The sequence below is a fragment of the Canis aureus genome, chromosome 11, assembly GCF_053574225.1.
Source record: "Canis aureus isolate CA01 chromosome 11, VMU_Caureus_v.1.0, whole genome shotgun sequence".
Taxonomy (NCBI): Eukaryota; Metazoa; Chordata; class Mammalia; order Carnivora; family Canidae; genus Canis; species Canis aureus.
Genome location: NC_135621.1, coordinates 26,854,190 through 26,876,947, shown reverse-complemented (window position 1 = coordinate 26,876,947; position 22,758 = coordinate 26,854,190). Strand labels below are relative to the sequence as shown.

Genomic DNA, 22,758 nt, shown 5'->3' with positions numbered 1-22,758 from the left:
GTCTGATCTTGAGATCTGAAGGATAGAGTATAGGGTTAGTAAGAGTGAGCCCAGGCTGGGGACAAGAGTGTAGCCTGCTAGGGAACCTGTTAATATCCATCTGGATGGGGGGATAGCAAGAGACAGGGCTATAGAAGCAAGAGACAGGGCTATAGAAGTAAGAGCCAGTTATGCTTGGCTTATAATACTTATTGGAATTTAGACTTTCAATTTTAGCTCTTTTAAATGAATGGGGCATAAAATTGTACCTTGATGCTTGCCTAAAGTGTGGAATGCTTTGGAAAGGAATAGGGAACAATATGAAATGGAGACCAGAGAGATGGCTGTTTTAGGATTCCAGCTGTGATGAGGGTGGCCTGAATTAGTAGATGGAAAGCAGTGAAAAGATGTGAGGAAAGTGGGTGATTAATTACACATAGGATATTGTGATAGAGGGACCAAGGATAATTCCCAAGTTTCAAGTTTGGGCAGCTGGATTGGTAAAGTTGCCATTTACTAAGATAGCAAACATAGGAAATGAAGTAATTGTGTATGGATGTGGTGGGGAAGGGTTGTGAAGAGTTAAATTTTGAACATTTTGAAGTGTGATTCTCCTGAGTTGAGTAGTCACTGCTTTCATTGGGTGTATCTTTTCTCACATTTCAGCCAGCAACCATCGACTACTCGCCAAGTTTTATTAGACACTTGAACATGTAAAAATGAATCAAGGTTGCACTTTTTGCTCTCAAAGCATTTAGGATCTATCTGGTGGGGTTGGTATACAGGTCCACACAATTTCCCAATGAGTTATACACTGAAAAATGTTTTAAAAAGTTGTGATAAAGATAGAGAATAGGGATTGTTTCTGACAGGGTGGATTTGGAGAACTAAGGGAAAAACGTCAGAGAGAAAATGTATTTGAACAGAGGTAGGAGAACTTTTAAGATAACTTAGAAGTAGAGAAAGTGGGATCCCTGGGTGGCGCAGCGGTTTGGCGCCTGCCTTTGGCCCAGGGCGCGATCCTGGAGACCCGGGATCGAATCCCACATCAGGCTACCGGTGCATGGAGCCTGCTTCTCCCTCTGCCTTTGTCTCTGGCGCTCTCTGTCTCTCAGTCTTTCATGAATAAATAAATAAATAAAATCTTAAAAAAAAAAAAAAAAGAAGTAGAGAAAGTTGGAAGAGTATTTCTGTTTTAGGTGGAACAAATGCAGGTGGTTCTAATATGACTGGAATGCAGACTATGGTAACATGTCTGCAGACAGAAATGTAAGGAGTTTAACATTTACCATCAGGATAAAAATTTTATGAACAGAGAATGACATGGTCAGGGAAAAGGGAAAGAAAGACAAATTTTGGTGACACGGTACAGGATCAGTATCAAGAACACCTAATGGCAGGGAAGACTAGGGGTATGTCATTCATCTTTTGAAGTGCACTTCCATTTGCCTTGGAAGTTTTTGTTAGATTAATTATTGATGTGAGTTGTTATTTTTTTAAGGTCCAAGTTTTGTTTATCAGTTGGCCTAAATGTAGAGGATACAGCAGGTAACTCAGAAACATTCACACACTCCTTTTTCATTACAGATATGCAATCTTTAGGAATTTTTTGTTTGTTTTTTGTAGAGATGGTATGATAGCTCTATCATATAGGATCCCCTATAGGCATTTCATTACCTCAGAACAAAACCCCAGTCAGGCAAACAAATCTTAGCCTCACCGCAAAGCTCCCAAGATGTTACCACTACTCAAAATCAAGAAATGATCAGCAATAGTTTAATTAACATGCCATTTAGGTTTAATATGAACATGTCATTGAGTTGATTTTTTTTTTTTGAGTTGATTTTTGAGGTGGGATTTTAATAAATAATAGTGTCCTCACCTTTAGTTAATTTCATGCCAAGAAGTGTCACTATATTTATAAATTGATGAAGAGCAAAGCAGATAGTATAAAACTTCTAAAAGTGGGCCCGAGGTCACACATTTGGGATCAATTAGAGCACTTTGTCTCTGTTTCAATTTTGAGATCTAACTTAAATGTGTTGGGGTTGAGTCAACTTGAAGTCAGTCACTTGCCAAGGTATAGGTATACCTTTTGATGTCATGGTTGCAGGACAATGTTAACAATGCATATTTTGAAATTTGCATGTACTTCTGCCCTTTGCCTCCATTGGATTTCAAAATTCAACACTTGCTGCTAACATGCATAGCTATGTGATCCTGTATGGCCTAATATTGATAATCATCTTCAGTCCAAATTTGTATATAACTCAAAAGATTGTTTCCACTTGTCTTGAAAAGGATTAGAAATCTTACCTGTTTTTCCAGCATGGGTATTTCATTTAATTTTCTTAGTCTTTCAAAAGTAGTTTGTGCACCTTTCTTTCCCTAATAGGTGGGTTGTATGTGATTAGATTAGTTCTGCTTCATCTACAGAGTATCAAAATACTATTAAAAAAAAAAAAAAGATTTGTTAGAATGAGCAAAGGGGAAGGGGCAGAGGGAGAGGGAGAAGCAAGCAGACTCCTTGCTGAGCATGGATAAACAAGTACAAAATCAGTATGTAATAATGAAAGGATGTTTTGACTCAACACTAGTTTCCCATATATTCAATCCAAATTCGATCTATGCAGGGCTTGATCCCAGGATCATGACCTGAGCCAAAGGCAGATGCTTAACTGACTGAGCCACCCAGGCACCCTCAAAATACTGTTTTTTTTTTTTTTAATTTTTTAAAAAAATTTATTTATGATAGTCACAGAAAGAGAAAGAGAGAGAGAGGCAGAAACACAGGCAGAGGGAGAAGCAGGCTCCATGCACCGGGAGCCCGACGTGGGACTCGATCCCGGGTCTCCAGGATCGCGCCCTGGGCCAAAGGCAGGCGCCAAACTGCTGCGCCACCCAGGGATCCCTACTGTTTTTAAATAAAGCACTGAATGAAGTAACATTAGATATCTTGTTTCAACCTAATTCTTTTTTTTCTTTTTTTCTGTGTGTGTGTGTGTGTTTCAGCCTAATTCTTGAGGTTTGCAAATTTGCCTCATTTTAAATACTACAATGTTTTAAAATGTCATGCTTTTTAAGGGCCCCAAACAGCTGAGTTAATGATGTAGGAGTGCCCTAAACCAATAAGGAGAGATCTTTGTTACATTGTCAATGTCTAGCCAGACTGTTACTAGATTTATTGAAGTTATGTAGATTTGGCTTTCATTTCCATCCTTATTTTTTAAAATCTTCAATCTCTCACCTGGAATAGAGGCTCTAGCATTCTGATCTCTGTCCACCTCTTCGCTCACTTTGCTCTCCCTACTTTGAATTCTTTTAGTGCTGAACTGGCTGAGCTTTAGGTTGTTCACATACTATATACTCTTTCCCTCTACTCCATCTGTCCTGCTCCTACTTGCCCTCTGGCCTCACCACTGGATTAAAGGAAAGAAAGGTTTTGAGGTCTGGAATTTTTTAAAGCATTTTAATGTCATAGAGAAAACTAAATGAATCAGTGGGTGAATTTTATCTTCTAAGTGGATACTCAAGAATTGACTGGTTTTGGGACAGTATGGATATTAGCATGGGTACTTTGCTTATGTGCAGTTTAAGAGCAAAACTGATCTTTTATTTAACTTCAGTTTGCCTGAAGCACAAAAAGCCTGTTTCTCCAACAAATAATGTTTGGGCTTTCTAAATGGGGGGAAAATGTAAAAGTGGGAAGAGGTGCTGTTCAGTAGAATTAGATTTTGATCCAAAATTATTTCAAGTTTCACATCCTAATTAGTAACTTGAAAAAAAAAAAGCCTCTTATTTATGCTTACAGTGCAGTGTGGGATTGTATTGTTAAGAATTCTAATTTTTTTTTTAATTTTTATTTATTTATGATAGTCACAGAGAGAGAGAGAGAGGCAGAGACATAGGCAGAGGGAGAAGCAGGCTCCATCACTGGGAGCCCGATGTGGGATTCGATCCCAGGTCTCCAGGATCGCGCCCTGGGCCAAAGGCAGGCGCCAAACCGCTGCGCCACCCAGGGATCCCAAGAATTCTAATTTTGAAGGTTATGCTTCATTTATATATTTCATGGTGGTAGTGTTTATCTTATTTCTCATATATTGTGAAATCATCTTGATCTTGATTTTTGGAAAGGCTAAGTGGTGTGAATACTCATTTTGCAGGAGGTAATATGGCTGACTCCATAATAGCAATATAGAAAATACCAAGGGTGACTTACAAAATCAGTATGTAATAATGAAAGGATGTTTTGACTCAACACTAGTTTCCCATATATTCAATCCGAATTTGTTTTTGTTTAGATTGTCGCATTTCTAATACCTGGTCCATCATATATTCTAAACTTTGCAAATCACATTTGAATCTGGCCTGTCACATTTGTATCATCGTGTTTGGATTGAATGTACACTCAGGTGAAGAAACATTTTACTCAAAGTTACTTTGTAGTTGAGCATCATTAAAGGTATTTGGGAACTTGTCAAGGAACTATTTGGAAGATATAGTCTGCTGTTATTGATTGGTCTTGATAATTTTTTGAAAGCAAGCAGAAAATGTCTTATTGGATATAGTATGTGAGTTCATTCAACAGTTTGTGATACTCTTTGGTAATATTTGCCATAGGATGGTGTAAAAGGTAATGAAATAAATTTCAGATTTATAAATTTCTAATCATAAAGGGTGCAATTAAGCAACTATTTAGGAGCTTACTTTAATATCTTAAAAAGTTACTTGTCATTTCCTTTCTACCTCCTACTTCTCCATCCACTGCAGGGTGGTGTTTGCTCTTTATAACTCCACTGAACTGCTCTTACCTAGATTAGTAAATATCTCCTAGTATCTCCATTTAGTAAATTCTCTCTAGAGCATGGGACACCACTAACATTTCCTTCTTGGAACCTGGTTTCCAAGATAGTATTTCTGGTGGATGGGCTGGGGAATGTTGGGTTTTAACATTGTTTGATGGTTAAAATTATTGTCCCTTAAATACCTGTATATATGATGGTCCCTTAATGTCTTGGTGGTGACGTAAGCTCCACATTTTTCTTACATCACAATGTTTTTCTCTGGATTGTTCATCTGTATAACAGAGCCCCTATCTACTCTTAGGCTGTCCAACCCAGGAACTTAGGACTCATCCATGTCTTTTTTCTTAACCTCCTACCTATAGTCAGTCAGAAAGAGTTCTTTTTGATTGGCATCTTTGATGCCTCTGCCCATTTAGTACTTCTGCTCCAGGATTAACTGCTAGTTTTTGTTATTTCTCCAGCAGCAGCCTCCTGACCAGTCTCTGACTCCAGACTTATCTGTCCAATTCATTCTTTTTTTTTTTTTTTAATTTTTATTTATTTATGATAGTCACACAGAGAGAGAGAGAGAGGCAGAGACACAGGCAGAGGGAGAAGCAGGCTCCATGCACCGGGAGCCCGACGTGGGATTCGATCCCGGGTCTCCAGGATTGTGCCCTGGGCCAAAAGCAGGCGCCAAACCGCTGCGCCACCCAGGAATCCCTGTCCAATTCATTCTTCATCTTGTTTACTCGAGTGGGCTCTGATAAATACAAATTTGTTCATACCATATTTTTGCTTAAAATTCTTAAGTAGATCAATTATCTCTTTAGAATAAAAATTCCAAACCCTTAGGTTAAGGGACCTTCTAGGTTTCTCATGTTTGCTGAACATTCAATTTTATTCAGCTGATCTGAACTAATCCCTATGAAGGGCAAGTTCACATGGGGGCCTGAGAAGATGATTTATTTGAACCTTCATTTTTCTCCCTTTCCTTGAAGAATAAGGAAGAACTTGAAGAGCTTATTAGTAACAAGCATGAAATTGAGGCTGGTCAGTACTAAAACCCACCATTCAGTAGGATTTCCTAAATTGTGATATTAAATTTTTATTTTTTATTTATTTATTTTAAAGATTTTATTTATTTATTTATTTATTTATTTATTTATTTATTTATTTATTTATTTATGATAGAGAGACAGAGACACAGGCAGAGGGAGAAGCAGGCTCCATGCCGGGAGCCCGATGCGATGCGGGACTTGATCCCAGGACTCCAGGATCGCGCCCTAGGCCAAAGGCAGGCGCCAACTGCTGAGCCACCCAGGGATCCCCGTGATAATAAATTTTTAAATTCTGTTTTTCCCTGGGTGGCTCAGTGATTTTGCGCCTGTCTTCTGCCCAGGGTGTGATCCTGGAGTCCTGGGATCGAGTCCCACATCAGGCTCCCTGCATGGAGCCTGCTGCTTCTCCCTCTGCCTGTGTCTCTGCGTGCCCCCCCCCCCCATGTGTCTATAATAAATAAATAAATAAACAAACCAACAAACACATCTTTTTAAAAAATTATGTTTTTCCTTTGCATTTTCAATACATATTGCTTTTAGTTTGGGACTTGCTTTTCTACTAGTTTTAGACCATGGGTTCCATTTGTTGTTTTGACAAAGTTGTGGGTAAGGACTCACCCTAGACATTATCCTGGCCCCTCCTTCTGGATAGGAGGTTCTGAAATTTCTCATCAGGTGTTCAGATTCTCAGCCAGGGACACCAGAATCATCTTCTGTGTGAATTTCCCTTTCTCAGTAGACACTCTTCTAGCCCTAAAAAGAGAACAACAAAACTCCATGAAGAGGGTAGACAGAGTTTTACTGTCTTTTTTGGTGGAAGAGGTGACTTTAGCTCACAGTTGCTAAATGAGGTCAGCTTATAGAATTGGGTTTAAATCCAGATATTTGGACTCCCTGAGCAGTGCCAAGTTATAGATAACAATGATAGCTGATGGCATTTAGGAATCATATACATCCAGAGCTTTGAGGTGCAAAGTAGCTTAGGAGTAATAATGACTGTTCATGATATTAGATGAAATAAGAGTGTTTGATCAAAGTATATATGACTTTTACAGTCTCTCAAATTTAATCAGCATAGCTGTTGAAAGTGTTTTAAGTAGAGGTAAGAGAACTTTTATTAAGTTATAAATGCCAAATAAGATATAATTACAATATTCAATTTTAGAATTGCTGGATACATTTAATTCTGTGAGCATATGTTAGATCTTGTGAGAAATGTAAATATTTATTAAATGCAACCCTTGGGGTGCCTGGGTGGCTCAGTTGGTTAAGCATCCAACTCTTGATTTTGGCTCAGCTCATGCTCTCTGGGCTGTGCAGTAGAGCCCCATGACCAGCTTCCTTGTTGAGTGGGGAGTCTGCTTGAGATTCTTTTGACTCTACACGTGCTCGCACCTGCTCTCTCTCTCTCTCATTTATAAATAAATAAAGTGAAATAACCTTTATCCTTCAGATATTTATAATTTGGTAATGAAGTAAGATGTACACAGATGTTTAGTTATAACAAAAGATGAAGAAAGGAAGTGCATAAATGAGGTTGAGAGTCATCTTAGGAAACAGGATCAATCTTTGAGTTGAAACCTGAGTAGTAGTAACGACAATTTAGGTCTATTGGAAGTACAGGATTGGGACGCCTGGGTGGCTCAGTGGTTGAGCATCCTGCTTTTGGCTTGGGTTTTGATCCTGGGGTGCTGGGATGGAGTCTCACATCAGGCTCCCTGCAGGGAGCCTGGTTCTTCCTCTGCCTATGTCTCTGCCTCTCTCTCGGTCTCTCGTGAATAAATAAATAAAATCTTTTTAAAAGTACAGAATTGCCATTAAAAAAAGAAAAATCCTAAACTTTTATCTTCAGGGTCTACCAGTGTAAATCCTCCTGTTTGTCTTCACAGTGGAGCTTAACTTTGTAATGTGATGTGAACTGTTTTTGCATAAACCTGAAACAGCAATCAAATGCAGTAGATTTGGCTATAGTACAGGTTAAATTAAAATCCTTGAGATTCGGGGGATCCCTGGGTGGCTCAGCGGTTTGGCGCCTGCCTTTGGCCCAGGGCGCGATCCTGGAGTCCCAGGATCGAGTCCCACGTCGGGCTCCCGGCATGGAGCCTGCTTCTCCCTCCTCCTTTGTCTCTGCCTCTCTCTCTCTCTTTCTGTGTCTATCATAAATAGATAAATAAATATTAAAAAAAACCCTTGAGATTCTTGTGCCCCAAGTAAGACTTCCGTATTACTGAAGTGGATTTCTGCTCAGTGAATTCTGTGTCACTCTTACCTACTTTTGATATTGTTGAGAAGATTAGTGGGAATGATACAATTATTGAAGTGCCAAGAACAATGCCTGACACATTGAAAGTGCCTGATAAAAGTTCATTCTCATTATAAGATTGTTTTGTCTGCCAATTAGGTAATGATTCCATTGAATAATAATAGATGAAACATTTTCATGGTGTTTAATATGTGTCAGGCACTATTCTAAATAAGTATATTAACTTATTTAATCCTTATAAATAATCTATGAAGTAGGTACTTTCCTATTATACAGAGGGAGAAACTAGCCTCTTCTGTGTGTACATGAGAGTTCTTTTGTCTGGTTCTCTGAAAAACTGTTAGGATTTTGATTGGCATTGCACTGAATGTGTAATTTTTCTTGTATTTATTGCTTTGGCTAGATGTTCCAGTACAGTGTTGAATTAGAAATGTTTGTCATGGGTATATTTATCTTGTTCTTATGCTAAAGAGACTTTTGATGTTGGTCCATTAATGCATATTTGCTGTCAGTTTTTAGGTTTTGGAAGGAACCTTTTTATCAATTTAAGGAAGTTCCCATCACTTTTGATGGCTGTAGTTTTTTGTTTTTTGTTTTTTTTTCTCTTATTTATTTATGAGAGACACACAGAGAGAGGGAGACACAGGCAGAGGGAAGAGAAGTAAGCTCCATGCAGGAGCCTGATGCGGGACTCGATCCCAGAACTCTGGGATCACATTCTGAGCTAAAGGCGGATGCTCAACTGCTGAGCGACCTAGGCGTCCCATCACATTTCTATCTATCTATCTATTCCCATTACAGTACTTTTTAAAGACGCTGATGAATTTGATTTGCTAGGGATTTGTTTTTGTTTGAGGGGGTTGAGTTTTTGCTTCTTATGTTCATGATTTTCTTTTCTTGTACTGGCCGTGTGATTTTTTAGAATATTCTATTTTCTAGAAGTGTTTGAGGTTGAATTGTCTTACTTTAAAGTTCGGTAGGACATCCCTGTAAAAACATTTATATCTGGTATTTTCCTTATGGGAAGATTAGCCAGTGATTAAAATAGACTCTTTCTTTTCTTACTTTCAGAGTGCTCTTGCATGTGGGCATGTGAACTAGGGGAGGGGCAGGGGGAGAAGGAGGGAGAATCCCAAGCAGACTTCCCTGAGCAGGAGGAGCCTGATGCAGGACTCAATCTTAATGACCCTGAGATCATGACCTGAGCCAAAACCAAGAATCAGATTCTTAACTGATTGCACCACCCAGGCACCTCCAGACTATTCCCTTAATAGTAACAGGATAATTCAAGCTTTCTATGTCTCCTTCTTTTAAACTTATTTAAATGGGAAGTTTCAATTTAATAGAATAGTATAAAGGAATTCCCGTGTGTGTTACTTCAAGTTATTTTTGTACGCACATACATGCTCCCTCCTTTCTTTTTTTGCTGGGGTGTTTTATAGCAAATCCCAGACAAGTCATTTCACCAGAAATGCCTTAATATGTATCTCTTAGTTAAAAGGATTTGTTTTAACATAGTAACTATGCTGTTACCACACCCATCAAAATTGGTAATTTAATATTACCCACCACTCAGTCATGCTTTATTTTCCTAATTCTTTTTCTTTTTAAGACTTTATTATTTATTTGAGAGAGTGTCACTGCGAAGGGCAGAAGGAGAGGGAGGGACAAAGAATCTTAAGCCGACTTCCTTGCTGAGCACAGAGCCCAATGAGGAGCTCGATTGCACAACCCTGAGATCGTGACCTGAGGTGAAACCAAGAGTAGGATGCTCAACTGAGCCAGGTGCCCCTCCCTGATTCTCTTCTTAAAAATGTGTGTGTGTGTGTTTGTTTGTTTGTTTTTTATAGTTGGTTTGCAGGATCCAAACAGGACATACCTAGTTGTTGGATCTGTAATAAGAACTCCTCACATTCCCTTACATTTTTCCTTCATGTCATTGATTTGTTTCAGAAACTGGGACATTTATCCTACAGAATTTTTTTTTTTTTTTTTTAGATTTTATTTATTCATTCATAGAGACACAGAGAGAGAGAGAGGCAGAGACACAGGCAGAGGGAGAAGCAGGCTCCACGCAGGGAGCCTGATGTGGGATTCGATCCTGGGTCTCCAGGATCATGCCCTGGGCTGCAGGCGGCGCTAAACTGCTGCACCACCAGGGCTGCCGCAGAATTTCTTTTTGATTAAGGTTTGGTGAATATTTTTTCAGGAACATACCCATTTTTGTCTCTTCAATTTTTTGTGTAAAGTTATGAGCTGTATTGCTTTCTGTTTTTTCTTTTTTCCTTAACTTTCCCAGAAATTTATTTCTCTTCTTCAAAGAACCAGCGTTTTCTGGTTTTGTTGGTACCCTCTCAGTTGCATCTCTCCTTTTCTCTTTTGTTGATAATTCTTTTATCTTTGGTTATCTTGCTGCTGTTCTTTTTCTGACATAGTAACTTGGCTAGGGCAGCCCCGGTGGCACAGCGGTTTAGCGCCGCCTATGGCCCAGGGTGTGATCCTGGAAACCCGGGATCGAGTCCCATGTCAGGCTCCCTGCATGGAGCCTGCTTCTCCCTCTGCCTGTGTCTCTGCCTCTCTCTCCGTGTCTCCCATGAATAAATAAATAAAATCTTAAAAAAAAAAATAACTTGGCTAGTTAACTCATTAATTTATATCTCTATTCTTTATTTAAGTTTTAAAATGTAAAAAAAAAAAGTTTTAAAATGTAGTGTTACTTTTTCTTTTGTGATTTCCTCTCATCACTTATGTGCACTTTTTAAAATTTCTAAATGAGGGCAGCCCCGGTGGTGCAGCGGTTTAGCGCCGCCTGCAGCCCAGGGCGTGATCCTGGAGACCCTGGATCGAGTCCCACGTCAGGCTCTCTGCATGGAGCCTGCTTCTCCCTCTGCCTGTGTCTCTGCCTCTCTCTCTGTCTCTCATGAATAAATAAATATAATCTTTAAAAAAATAAAACTTTATTTGTATTCCAAAACAACTAAGGTACGTTTTATAGTGGAAGAGCACAAAATGATTTTTCAAAAGGAAATAATAAAACTATAAAAGTCTGGACTTTGAATCATGCCCTGTGATCCTGGGATGTGATTGAGAGCAATTATAATATGACCAGATGCTTAAGTGTGTTGGACATTAGGCAGGGAGTTGGTGTATAAGTGGTGAGACTTGTCCTTCACAAAAAGCTACAGTCTGTATGCAGAGGTGGCATTAAGGGGTGGTGGAAGTAAGAGATAGCAGGAAGGAGGAGAGAGAGACAGATACACAGATAATTTCAGTGCCATTATAGAATCCTCTTAAAATAGGAAGGGCACATATGGGAAGAATTGTGCTTAGGAACCAACACTAATTGGACCAAGTAGATCATTACTAAGTGGTATCTTGTCTTCAAGGAATGGTCTGTCTTTTAATAGTATAATCAGTTGTAGAGCCACGTATATCTAATTATTAAATACCCAATTAGGCTTTGTTAATGTGAAAGCTACTTGGGGAATTAAAAGGAAAAAAAACAAAACAAAACCTCAAAACACCTCATTCTGTATAATGAGTTAATACTGTTAATTCCACAGATCAACCAGGGACAATTCTTTCCTTCCGGTGGACATTTGGTAATTTTTGGAGACATTATTGTCACAAATGGGGTAGGGGTACCACTGGCATTGAGAGAGACCAAGGATCTGCTGCATATCTTACAATGTATAGGACAATCTCCTCTTCCCCCACAACAAAGAATATCCAGCCCAAAATATTCAGTAATGCCAAGATTGAGAAACTCTGAATTAATCCATAATTTGCATATTCTTTTTTTGTGGGGTCAGGGTGATTTGTATGTTGTTGAAGGAGCTAGAGGCATGGTTTTGTATCCTATTACAGCAAGATTTTGATTAAGGAAAACTAATCTTGCAGGCTGAGGTCAGGTGAAAGGGAATTCACTCAGATCAAGGACTTGTTTTGTGGCAGGCACTGTAATAGGCACTTGGTAAAGAACAGCAGATAGAACCTGTCTTCATGAAGCTCACAGTGAATGTTTTGCAAATGGTGGATCTTTTGTATCCATTGTCTTCACTTGATTTTAGCCAAAAGATCAAGAAACCATCAGTTGTCTTTAGTATTGTATTTCAAATATTTTATTTCATTCTGAATTTAGTTTGTGTATAGATAAGTTATTTTAACCTCTTATAAGGAATTCTGGAATATTAAAAATTTTTTTATCTTTTTCATGATCATGGGTACAAACTCAGCAACTCATAATGGGTGTTGTGCTAACATTTAATCCTTTTTCCTTTGGTTTTAGGTACAGTTCATAAGTGTTTAAACTTGTTGACATGATCAAATATTCTCTAATTTTTAAATACATATGTAACAGTTTTTTTAGTATAATATGAAAGACTGCAGTACAAATAGTATCCCATGGAGTGAGGTTTGAAAATATTTAATGCTGGGGATCCCGGGGTGGCTCAGTGGTTTAGCACCTGCCTTTGGCCCAGGGCATGATCTTGGAGTACCGGGATTGAATCCCACATCGGGCTCCCTGCAGGGAGCCTGCTTCTCCCTCTGCCTGTGTCTCTGCCTGTCTCTGTGTGTCTCTCATGAATAAATAAATAAAATCTTAAAAAAAAAAAAAAGAAAGAAAAAGAAAATATTTAATGCTTATCCAGAACAAAGCATAGAGCAATTTATAATTTTGATTCTGTCAACTTTAACCTTTATCTTTTCTCTTTCCTTTTAGATTTTGGCTCTCTATTTGATTTGGAGCATGACTTACCAGATGAATTAATCAACTCTACAGAATTGGGACTAACCAATGGTGGTGATATTAGTCAGCTTCAGACAAGTCTTGGCATAGTACAAGATGCAGCCTCTAAACATAAACAACTGTCAGAATTGCTACGGTCTGGTAGTTCCCCTAACCTCAATATGGGGGTTGGTGGCCCAGGCCAAGGCATGGCCAGCCAGCCCCAACAGAACAGTCCTGGATTAGGTTTGATAAATAGCATGGTTAAAAGCCCAATGGCGCAGGCAGGCTTGACTTCTCCCAACATGGGGATGGGCACTAGTGGACCAAATCAGGGTCCTACGCCATCTGCAGCAGGTATGATGAACAGTCCAGTAAATCAGCCTGCCATGGGAATGAACACAGGGATGAATGCTGGCATGAATCCTGGAATGTTGAATGCAGGCAATGGACAGGGGATGATGCCTAATCAAGTCATGAACGGTTCAATTGGAGCAGGCCGGGGGCGACCTAATATGCAGTACCCAAACCCAGGCATGGGAAATGCTGGCAGTTTAATGACTGAGCCACTACAGCAAGGCTCTCCTCAGATGGGAGGACAAACGGGATTGAGAGGCCCTCAGCCTCTTAAGGTAAGTGCAGTTTTGGTTTGTATGCACTATCAGTTTGTTTTGATTGTTCCGATGATGGAAGGAGGGCTTGAGGTCAGTTACTCGTTTATTCTTTACCATTCATGCTTGATTTTATTATATGGTGTACTGTTTCTCAAACATATGCCAAGGGTCTGTGTTGTCACAAATTTTATGAAGCTCTTATATTAATTTTGAATAAAACTGTTATTTTACAGCTCAGTAATATTGTATACTAGTTCCTATTCTCTCAGTATTAGAATGTTAAAGAATAGGTATTAGAATATTTTCACAAATACTAGAATATTTTTTGCTCTTTTCTAAGCCCATTTTTAGTTTTCATATCCTCGTAAAAATATGGTTTTGAGCTAGCTGGCTTTATACCATCTTCAGATAGACATCACTTATTTCCATTACTTGGAATGTCCCTGGTTTTCAAGAGGTATTTATTCTAAAAGACTTATTAAATGTGGGATGCCTGGGTGGCTCAGCAGTTAAGCATCTGCCTTCGGCTCAGGGTGTGATCCTGGGGTTCTGGGATCGAGTCCCACGTCGGTCTTCCTGCATGGAGCCTGCTTTTCCCTCTGCCTCTCTCTGTGTGTATCTCTCATGAATAAATAAATGAAATCTTAAAAAAAATTTATTAAATGTTATTTTTTTAAATTTTTATTTATTTATGATAGTCACAGAGAGAGAGAGAGAGAGGGGCAGAGACACAGGCAGAGGGAGAAGCAGGCTCCATGCACCAGGAGCCTGATGTGGGATTTGATCCCGGGTCTCCAGGATCGCGCCCTGGGCCAAAGGCAGGCGCCAAACCGCTGCGCCACCCAGGGATCCCTAAATGTTATTTTTTTCTCAGTTGATGGACATAAAGGTGTATTCGTTTACTCTGGAACCTCAATATACCAAATGTCCAGTTAACCTAATTTTGGTCATTGATTGAAAGGCTTTTCTTTTTCAAAAAGCCTACTTTTTTTTGCTTTATTAAGTAAAGCTAAATATATTTTCTGAAACTTTAAAAATGTGTTCTTTATATACAGAATTAAGATGTTACGGGGATCCCTGGGTGGCTCAGCGGTTTAGTGCCTGCCTTCGGCCCAGGGCATGATCCTGGAGTCCCCAGATCACGTCCCGCGTCAGGCTGCGTGGAGCCTGCTTCTTCCTCTGCCTGTGTCTCTGCCTCTCTTTCTCTCTCTCTCTCTCTCTGACATGAATGAAAAAATAAAATCTTAAAAAAAAGAATTAAGGTGTTATAAGCATATATTTGATGCCTATTCCTTCATATTTTTCCTACATATTTATTTTTTTCTTGAAGTGGTATATTACAGTTGCCAGCACCTGATATATAATTAGTAAATACTTGCTGAATGAAAAAGATGGCTTTTCTTGGAAGGTGATATTGGAGATGGGTAAGATTTTCACAAGGAGTTAAGAGCAAGCTCTTTCTGTAAGAGGAATAACTGAGTAGGCTTTGGGACTTTGTGTTCATGAGAATCATGATGATGAGAGAGAGTTCAGCTATGAGATTAAGATATGGGGACGAGAAGCAGCCTGGGTGGCTCAGTTGGGTAAGCATCTGACTTGATCTCACTTAGGTCTTGATCTCAGGGTTTGAGTTTAAGTCCCATGTTGGGCTCTAGGACGGGCATGGAGCCTACTTAAAGAAAAGGCATAGGGATGAATACAGAGTGGGGAGACTGAGGTCACATTCCATGCATGAAAGCCCTTAAATTTATGCTACACAGTAAAGAATATTGATCTCTTAACTTAGGGAAAGATTGTTTGTCATTCCTGCCTCTCTAGATTTTCCCTTTTTGGCACTTTCATATTGCTATGTTGATGTGGTTAGGTTAGAATATTTGGAGTGGAAAACAGAAACCAGAAGCTAAAATATTTATTAGGTGCATCTTCTAGATTTTAAAACATAGCTGTGAAGAGTCCCTGCCCTCCTGATGTTTATACTCCAGTGGGGAGAGGTGGGCTGACAGACTAAACCTTCACTGATTGATCAAATATTTATTGATTCCTAGCTTTGGTGCTGAAGATAGAGAATGAGTGTTTCATAGACCTTCTATTCTAGTGTGCACATAAGTTGTAAGTTATGATATTCCAGGTCTGTGCTATGAAGAAAAAATTGGAAAGGCTCAGGGGTACCTGGCTGGCTCAACTGGTAGAACATGCAACTGGGGGATCTAAGTTTGAGCCCCACATTGTGTGTAGAGATTACTTAAAATCTTGAGGGGCTCAATGGGTTAAGTGGCTGCCTTCAGCTCACGTCATGATCCTAGGGTCCTGGGATTGAGCCTGGATTCGGGCTCCATGCTCAGCGGGGAGTCTGCTCCCTCTGCTGCTCTCCTACTTGTGTGTTCTCTCTGTCAGGTAAATAAGAATAAAATCTTTTTTTTTTTTTTTAAGATTTTGTTTATTCATGAGAGACACACAGAAGAGAGGCAGAGACACAGGCAGAGGGAGAAGCAGGCTCCATGCAGGGAGCCTGACTTGGGAATCGATCACGGGTCTCCAGGATCACGCCCTGGGCTGAAGGCGGTGCTAAACCGCTGGGCCACCTGGGCTGCCCCTAAAATCTTTTTTTTTTTTTTTTTTAAAGGAAAGGCTCAGTAGGAGTGGGACACTGTTTTGTTTATAATCTAAATCACAGGGATGCCTGGGTGGCTCAGTGGTTAAGTGTCTGCCTTTGGCTCAGGACATGATCCCGGAGTCCCGGAATCGAGTCCCACGTCTGGCTCCCTGCATGGAACCTGCTTCTCCCTCTGCCTATGTCTCTGCCTCTCTCATAAATAAATAAATAAAATCTTAAAAAAAAAAAAAAGAAAAAGTCGGGATCCCTGGGTGGCGCAGCGGTTTGGCGCCTGCCTTTGGCCCAGAGCGCGATCCTGGAGACCCGGGATCGAATCCCACGTCGGGCTCCCGGTGCATGGAGCCTGCTTCTCCCTCTGCCTGTGTGTCTGCCTCTCTCTCTCTCTCTCTCTCTGTGTGTGACTATCATAAAAAAAAAAAAAAGTCTAAATCACAATTTTTTTTCATTAAATTTTTGATCTGAGTTGAAGGCAGATGCTTAACCAACTGAGCAACCCAGGTACCCCTAAATCACAGATTTCTTTTATCAGCATTGTTTGAGACATATAGCAGTGTACAAAACATACAAAAATCCCTCTCTTTGTGCAGCTTTTATATTTATGGAATGGAGGAATTCAAATATAAAAATATTACTAGTAAAATATTTTGTGGTTTTAAGTGAGTCCCACATGTATTTATATTTATGAATTGATACTTGTAAAGTACAGCAATAACTAACACATAACATCTCTAAATTCTTATTTAGTAAATAAGTTTTGGGGAATTATGGAAGTTTGGAATGAGATACCCAATTAATAGACAAGTAAATACTTTAATAAAACGACAAGTTTTCTCTTTGTAGCAGGAAAAAAAAGCTTTTATTCATTACATTTCTTCCAAAATTCCTAAGAGTTCTAGTGATATTTAAGAATCAGGAATTAAGGAACTTTTCAGTGAAACTTGAAGTTTTGAACCCTCATGGCAAATGGCAGTGGCTTTTGTACACATTTTTCTTATGGATGAATCTGTGGTTCAGTGTGTGCAGGCAGGTTGTGACATTCCTACTTAAAACCTTCTTCCAAGTCCTAACAGTGGTTTTTGGGAAAAAACTTGGATCATATCCCCCCTCCTTTTTTTTTTTCATATCCCCTTTTAATCTAGGTTTTGATTTTAGAGTTAGTGTAAAATAAATAAAAAATGTTTTATGTCTTCAGCTTATTTCTGATTAGTTCAGGAGGGTGGAGTGAAGGGCAGAACAGTGCTAATGTGAATCCCGCTGCCTGCATCTGGGCTGTTAACCTGGTCGTCTTCCTCTTCAGCTATATATTGTCAGGTTTCTTGGTTAAATCCTTTCATTCTTCACAAACATCACAAAACATTATATGTGCCTCCTTAAAAATGCTGCTGACAAAAGAAAGACATTTTTGAAAATCTTTTTACCTAATAGCTGCCCTTTATTTATGAAGAAAGCAATGAAGTTTATCATCATAGTTAATGGTACAGACTGGAGCTTTCCTGCCTGGGTTAAAAATGAGCTCAGGCACTCCCATAGTAGCTATATTACCTTGGGCATCCTGCTTGCTCTACCTCAGTTTTCCCGCCTGTACAATGGAAATAGTAAAAGTGGGCATAACCTACCTCATGGAATTATTGGGGAAATAAATGATTAGTCCAAGTAAGCTCCTTGTGAGTGGTATATAGTAAGGACTTATTTGTAGAGTAGTAATAGTAGTGTTTAGTGTTATTAGTAGCAATAGTAGCAAGTAATTAGTATTTATTGTAGTTCCCATTTTGTGATGTTCTTAAAACATTTTTATGGGGAGGGGGAATATCAAATATAGACACATAGTTAAGCTGTAATCTTCTAGAATTGTAGTTCTTGGCTACAATAGGAGATCAAATAGTATATACCACATGAACTTTGGCTGGAGGAGGTGAGAATGCCCACTATTAGAGACTTCAGTGGATTAATAGTATATAAATTTGGTGGAAGATTAACTTTCTTTGGAATTAAGGGCTTTGTATTCAGGAAGTGTTCATTAATATTCTAGAGGGTTTTTTTTTCCCCCTTCTTAGAAAATAAAAAAATATAGGTGGCTCGGTCAGGTAAGTGTCTGCCTTCAGCTCAGGTCATGATCCTCCGTGTCCTGGGATTGAGCCCCACGTTGGTACTCACCACTCAGTGGGGAGTCTGCTTCTCCCTCTCCCTCTGCTGCTTCTCTACAGCGTGCTTGCACTCTGTCTCTTAAGTAAATAAAATCTTAAAAAAAAAAAAAAGAATAAAATATTTTCTATAAAAGAGCTTATTAAAGAGAAAAGATCCAGAGTTATTAAATAATGTTAGACAGTATAATTGTACCTAAATTAGTGTTAGGCTCCAAAAGCTGTATATGTTCGGGCCATTAATTCTAACATCAACTTTATGATTTTATTCCCGTTATACAGGTAAGGGAACAAAGTCAGGGAATGGGTAATTACAGCGAACTCTTGTCTTTCTGAATAAAAAGTCTATGTTTATCACTGTAGTATAAAGTCATTCTATTATTATCCATATATTGATAAAACCTAAGCAACTAAAAACAGATACAATGCTTTTATGCAGCAACAGTCACCTCCTCACTTACTGTAACCTTATATAGGGATGATCATTGCTCTACTAAGACCTTGTAAGAGCAAGAACCATGCCCCTGGTTTCTAGAATTCTGCCTTAGTGATCCCTGGACCTTTCACAGATACAGCCTTAAAAAAAAAAAGATGGGGATCCCTGGGTGGGTCAGCGGTTTAGCGCCTGCCTTTGGCCAGGGTACGATCCTGGAGTCCCGGGATCGAGTCCCGCGTTGGGCTCCCGTCTTGGAGCCTGCTTCTCCCTCTGCCTGTGTCTCTGCCTTTCTCTCTCTCTCTGTCTATCGTGAATAAATAAATAAAAAGTCTTAAAAGATTATTTATTTATTTAAGCAAGAGAAAGAGTGGAGGGGGAGAGAAAGAATACCAAACCGACTTAGCTGAGCACAGACCACATGTGGGGCTCGATCCCAGGAGTGCAAGATCATGACCTGAGCTGAAACCAAGAATCAGGCACTTAACCAACCCACTGAGCCACCAATGCTCCCCATCTTGGAACATTTTTATATATTACTTTTTTATTCTTACTCTATTGTCCTGGATCTGGGGGATGACCTAACTCTCCCCTGACTCTGGTTATATCACATGGTATGATGAGTTGTGTGTTAACACTCACACCATTCCCACTCCCATCCTCATCCCCACCCCCATCCCCATCTAGGGCTCAATCCCAGAACTCTGGGATCATGACCAGAGCCAAAGGCAGACCCTTAACCTACTGAGCCATCCAGGCGCCCCTGTAGAGTCAGATTTTTGAGAAAGAAAAGATAGTCCTTGAGACATTATTTTCAGTTGCCTAAAAATGTTGTGGCTTCCTGGTTTCCTGGTCCTCTGTCTTTTCTGTTTAGGTGGTTATCTGGATCACTTGAGGTATAGAGAAGAGGAACAGGATCAAATAAGGAACTATGGTGTAGCAGAAATTAAGTACAGTATATTTCCCTTCCCATTATATTTATATTTGGTGGAGGAGTATTGGGGGTTGGAGATATTGAAATAATAGGAATGGGGAGAATTGTTATTCTGTGCAACACCGGCAGCAGAACTCTGAGGAAGCCAGAAAAGCCAAAAGCCTGAGAGTCTTTGTTGGTCAGAGTGACCAGAGGTGTCAGGAATGAGTTATTGCCAGCTGACCAACAGTCGGTGCAGTCTGTATATTTGAGGCCATAGTCCACTTTGGAGTTTCTAGGTAATGCATTATGATTGGGAAAACAGGCAATGTCAGGAACTAGTGGAAACCCAGTTGTTGGAAGTAGGTAAGGCAGTGTCTATGTGAACAAATGTGAAGAACCACATTCTACTGTGACATATTTGAGTTAGATATATTATGCTTCTTAAGAGATGGGGAGGCAGCTTACAAATCCCTGTGTTTTATATATGTAAATAATGGACTCCTAAAAGCTTAATTTATTGTCTGTTGGTCTTTTATAGTCTGTCCTGCAGATTCTGTTAGGATAGCTTTCATTTTATGTCTGTCATGAATTTCCATGCTAATAGGAAACACAGTAAAGTGAACTGTAACTCCCCCAGATGTAGGCTTATATATTATTGGAACTATATTCATATAAATATTAGTACTTTATTTTTTTTTAAGATTTTATTCATTTATTCATGAAAGAGAGAGAGAGAGGCAGAGACATAGAGGGAGAAGCAGGCTCCATGCAGGGAGACCGACATGGGACTCGATCCCGGGTCTCCAGGATCACACCCTGGGCCGAAGGTGGCGCTAAACCACTGAGCCATCCAGGGATCCCAAATATTAGTACTTTATTTTTATTTTTTTAAAGATTTTTATTTATTTATTCATAGAGACAGAGAGAGAGGCAGAGACACAGGCAGAAGGATAAGCAGGCACCATACAGAGAGCCTGACGTGGGACTTGATCCGGGGTCTCCAGGATCACACCCTGGGCTGCAGGCGGCGCTAAACCGCTGCGTCACCAGGGCTGCTCTCAAATATTAGTACTTTATTTTTTATTTTTTTATTTTTATTTTTTTTAAATTTTTATTTATTTATGATAGTCACAGAGAGAGAGAGAGAGAGAGGCAGAGACACAGGCAGAGGGAGAAGCAGGCTCCATGCACCGGGAGCCCGACATGGGATTCGATCCGGGGTCTCCAGAATCGCGCCCTGGGCCAAAGGCAGGCGCCAAACCGCTGCGCCACCCAGGGATCCCTATTAGTACTTTAAAAGCATGTGGGCAGCAGCACTTGCAGTCCACTGAAAATACCAAAAGAAACCTGAACTTGAGTTTAAGCCTGTTTCTAATGTATTTGATCCTCCCTACAATCTTACTGGCCAGATTCACTTAGAAAATACCAATTATTGGAGATTGAAGCAGCAAGTCTTTAACTCTGAATGCTTCCCATTCAGGCTGCTGCCTTCTTGTATGTTTCCCACCCATACCTTGCCACTTCCCTGAAGGGAATTACTGAACTCCTAGTCTCTGATCTCATCTGGAAACCATAAATGTTCTTTAATTTTTCATTATTTTGCCTTTCCACTGCAAGCAAACCTTTGAACTGATAAAGATGTCATGTTGTTATAAATTTGCAGAGTATAGATACTGTATACGATTTAAAGAACAGTTTTATTTACAGAGGTTTTTGTATTTTATGACTTTTAGATCTCCCCCTCCCCCCGGAGTCAGTGGGTCTTTTGTCAATTAGGATTAGGGCAGGGGGGGCCTACGTAGGTAAAGAACTAAGGTTCTTTCCTTTACTTATTTTATTATCTATGTTGTTTTATAAATGCACAGACATTTATTAGGGTAGAAAATGAGCTCTTTAGTGGTCTAGACGATAGAAGCTTCACAGAAACGGTAACTTTTGAAATGGATCTTAGAGGATGAGTAGAATCTGTAGCTGATGCTTAGTTTGGTTGTACCAATTAAGTAAGCAACAACAACCAAAAATATTGGATTGCCTTTTTGTGAACTTAGTATTTTATTTCCTTTACAGGTTATCTTTCAGGAATCAAATAAGAAAGGAGTATGCCACTGCCTAGTTCTAGGGAAAAGGAAAATCTTTAAGGCAAATGCTAGAGATTTAAGAAGCAAGTTGCTCCTCAGATTTGCAAGTTAATGGGTACAGGATATAGTAGGATACCATGGGTAGATAGTCAGGCCTTATGAACATCATGAAGGCTCTGGGTAGAAAATAGAATAGACAGAAGGCAAGAAAACCTGTTGGACACAGTCTACACAAGCTGTGATGAGGGGTTTGAAGACAGTGACAGCGGACTGGGAACAGTTGTAGGGGCTGTGGTGGTGGTGGTATGTGTGTTTAGAGAGAATTTGAAGGCCCCTCTCTGATAGAACTGGATCTGGCTGAGAAGAATAGAAATCTAGTATGATTCCTTTTAATTGAGCAGTAGCACCAGTCTCCTTAGTTTCTTTTTCTTTTTAAAGATTTTATCTATTTATTCATGAGAGACACAGGCAGAGGGAGAAGCAGGCTCCATGCAGGGAGCCTGATGTGGGATCCGATTCCAGGATCAGGCCCTGGGGCAAAGGGAGGCGCTAAACCACTAAGCCACCCAGGGATTCCCCCCAGTCTCCTTAGTTTCTATTCTGAGAGCTTTACTGTATGTTTTTAGTAGGTGGTGGTTGACTTGTGGTGGGTTCTTCTTTAGAAAAACAGGATTGTAAGTTGCATCATTATCAGTAAAACATTTGGTTCTGAATACTTAATACTCTGTTCTTTATTTTTTAAAGATTTTATTTATTTGAGATAGTATGAGTAGGAGGGCCGGGGGGGGAAGCAGGCTCCCCACTCACCAGGGAGCTCGGATATGGGGCTTGATCTCAGGACCCTGGAATCATGGCCTGAGCTGAAGGCAGATGCTTAACCTCTGAGCCCCATCCATGCACCCCAATACTCTGTTCTTTAATGAGCTATCCAATATGTTTGCTCCAGATTGTCATAAATGTAGATTAAAATCTACTTTTTTAAGTATATGGGAATATACAGAGAGACTCAAAATACTTTAAGAGCCAGCCAGGTAATTTAATGAATAAACCAGCTAGGTTTAAGACAGCAAGGAATGATGTGGACTCTGAAATTTGCGTGTTCTAAGGGATTTACATTTCAAAAGTTTTAAAATCATTGTGCCAGCG

General features: G+C 39.7%; 1 protein-coding gene across 2 annotated transcripts in view; it reads left to right on the top strand.

Annotated features, from left to right (window-relative positions):
* Window positions 1-22,758, top strand: part of EP300 (EP300 lysine acetyltransferase) — an 80,237-nt gene that overhangs the window by 7,026 nt on the left and 50,453 nt on the right. For both annotated transcript variants that reach the window (XM_077914377.1, XM_077914376.1), the window contains exon 2: window positions 12,811-13,448. In XM_077914377.1, the coding sequence (XP_077770503.1) occupies window positions 12,811-13,448 (638 nt within the window). The remainder of the gene's footprint in view (window positions 1-12,810; window positions 13,449-22,758) is intronic.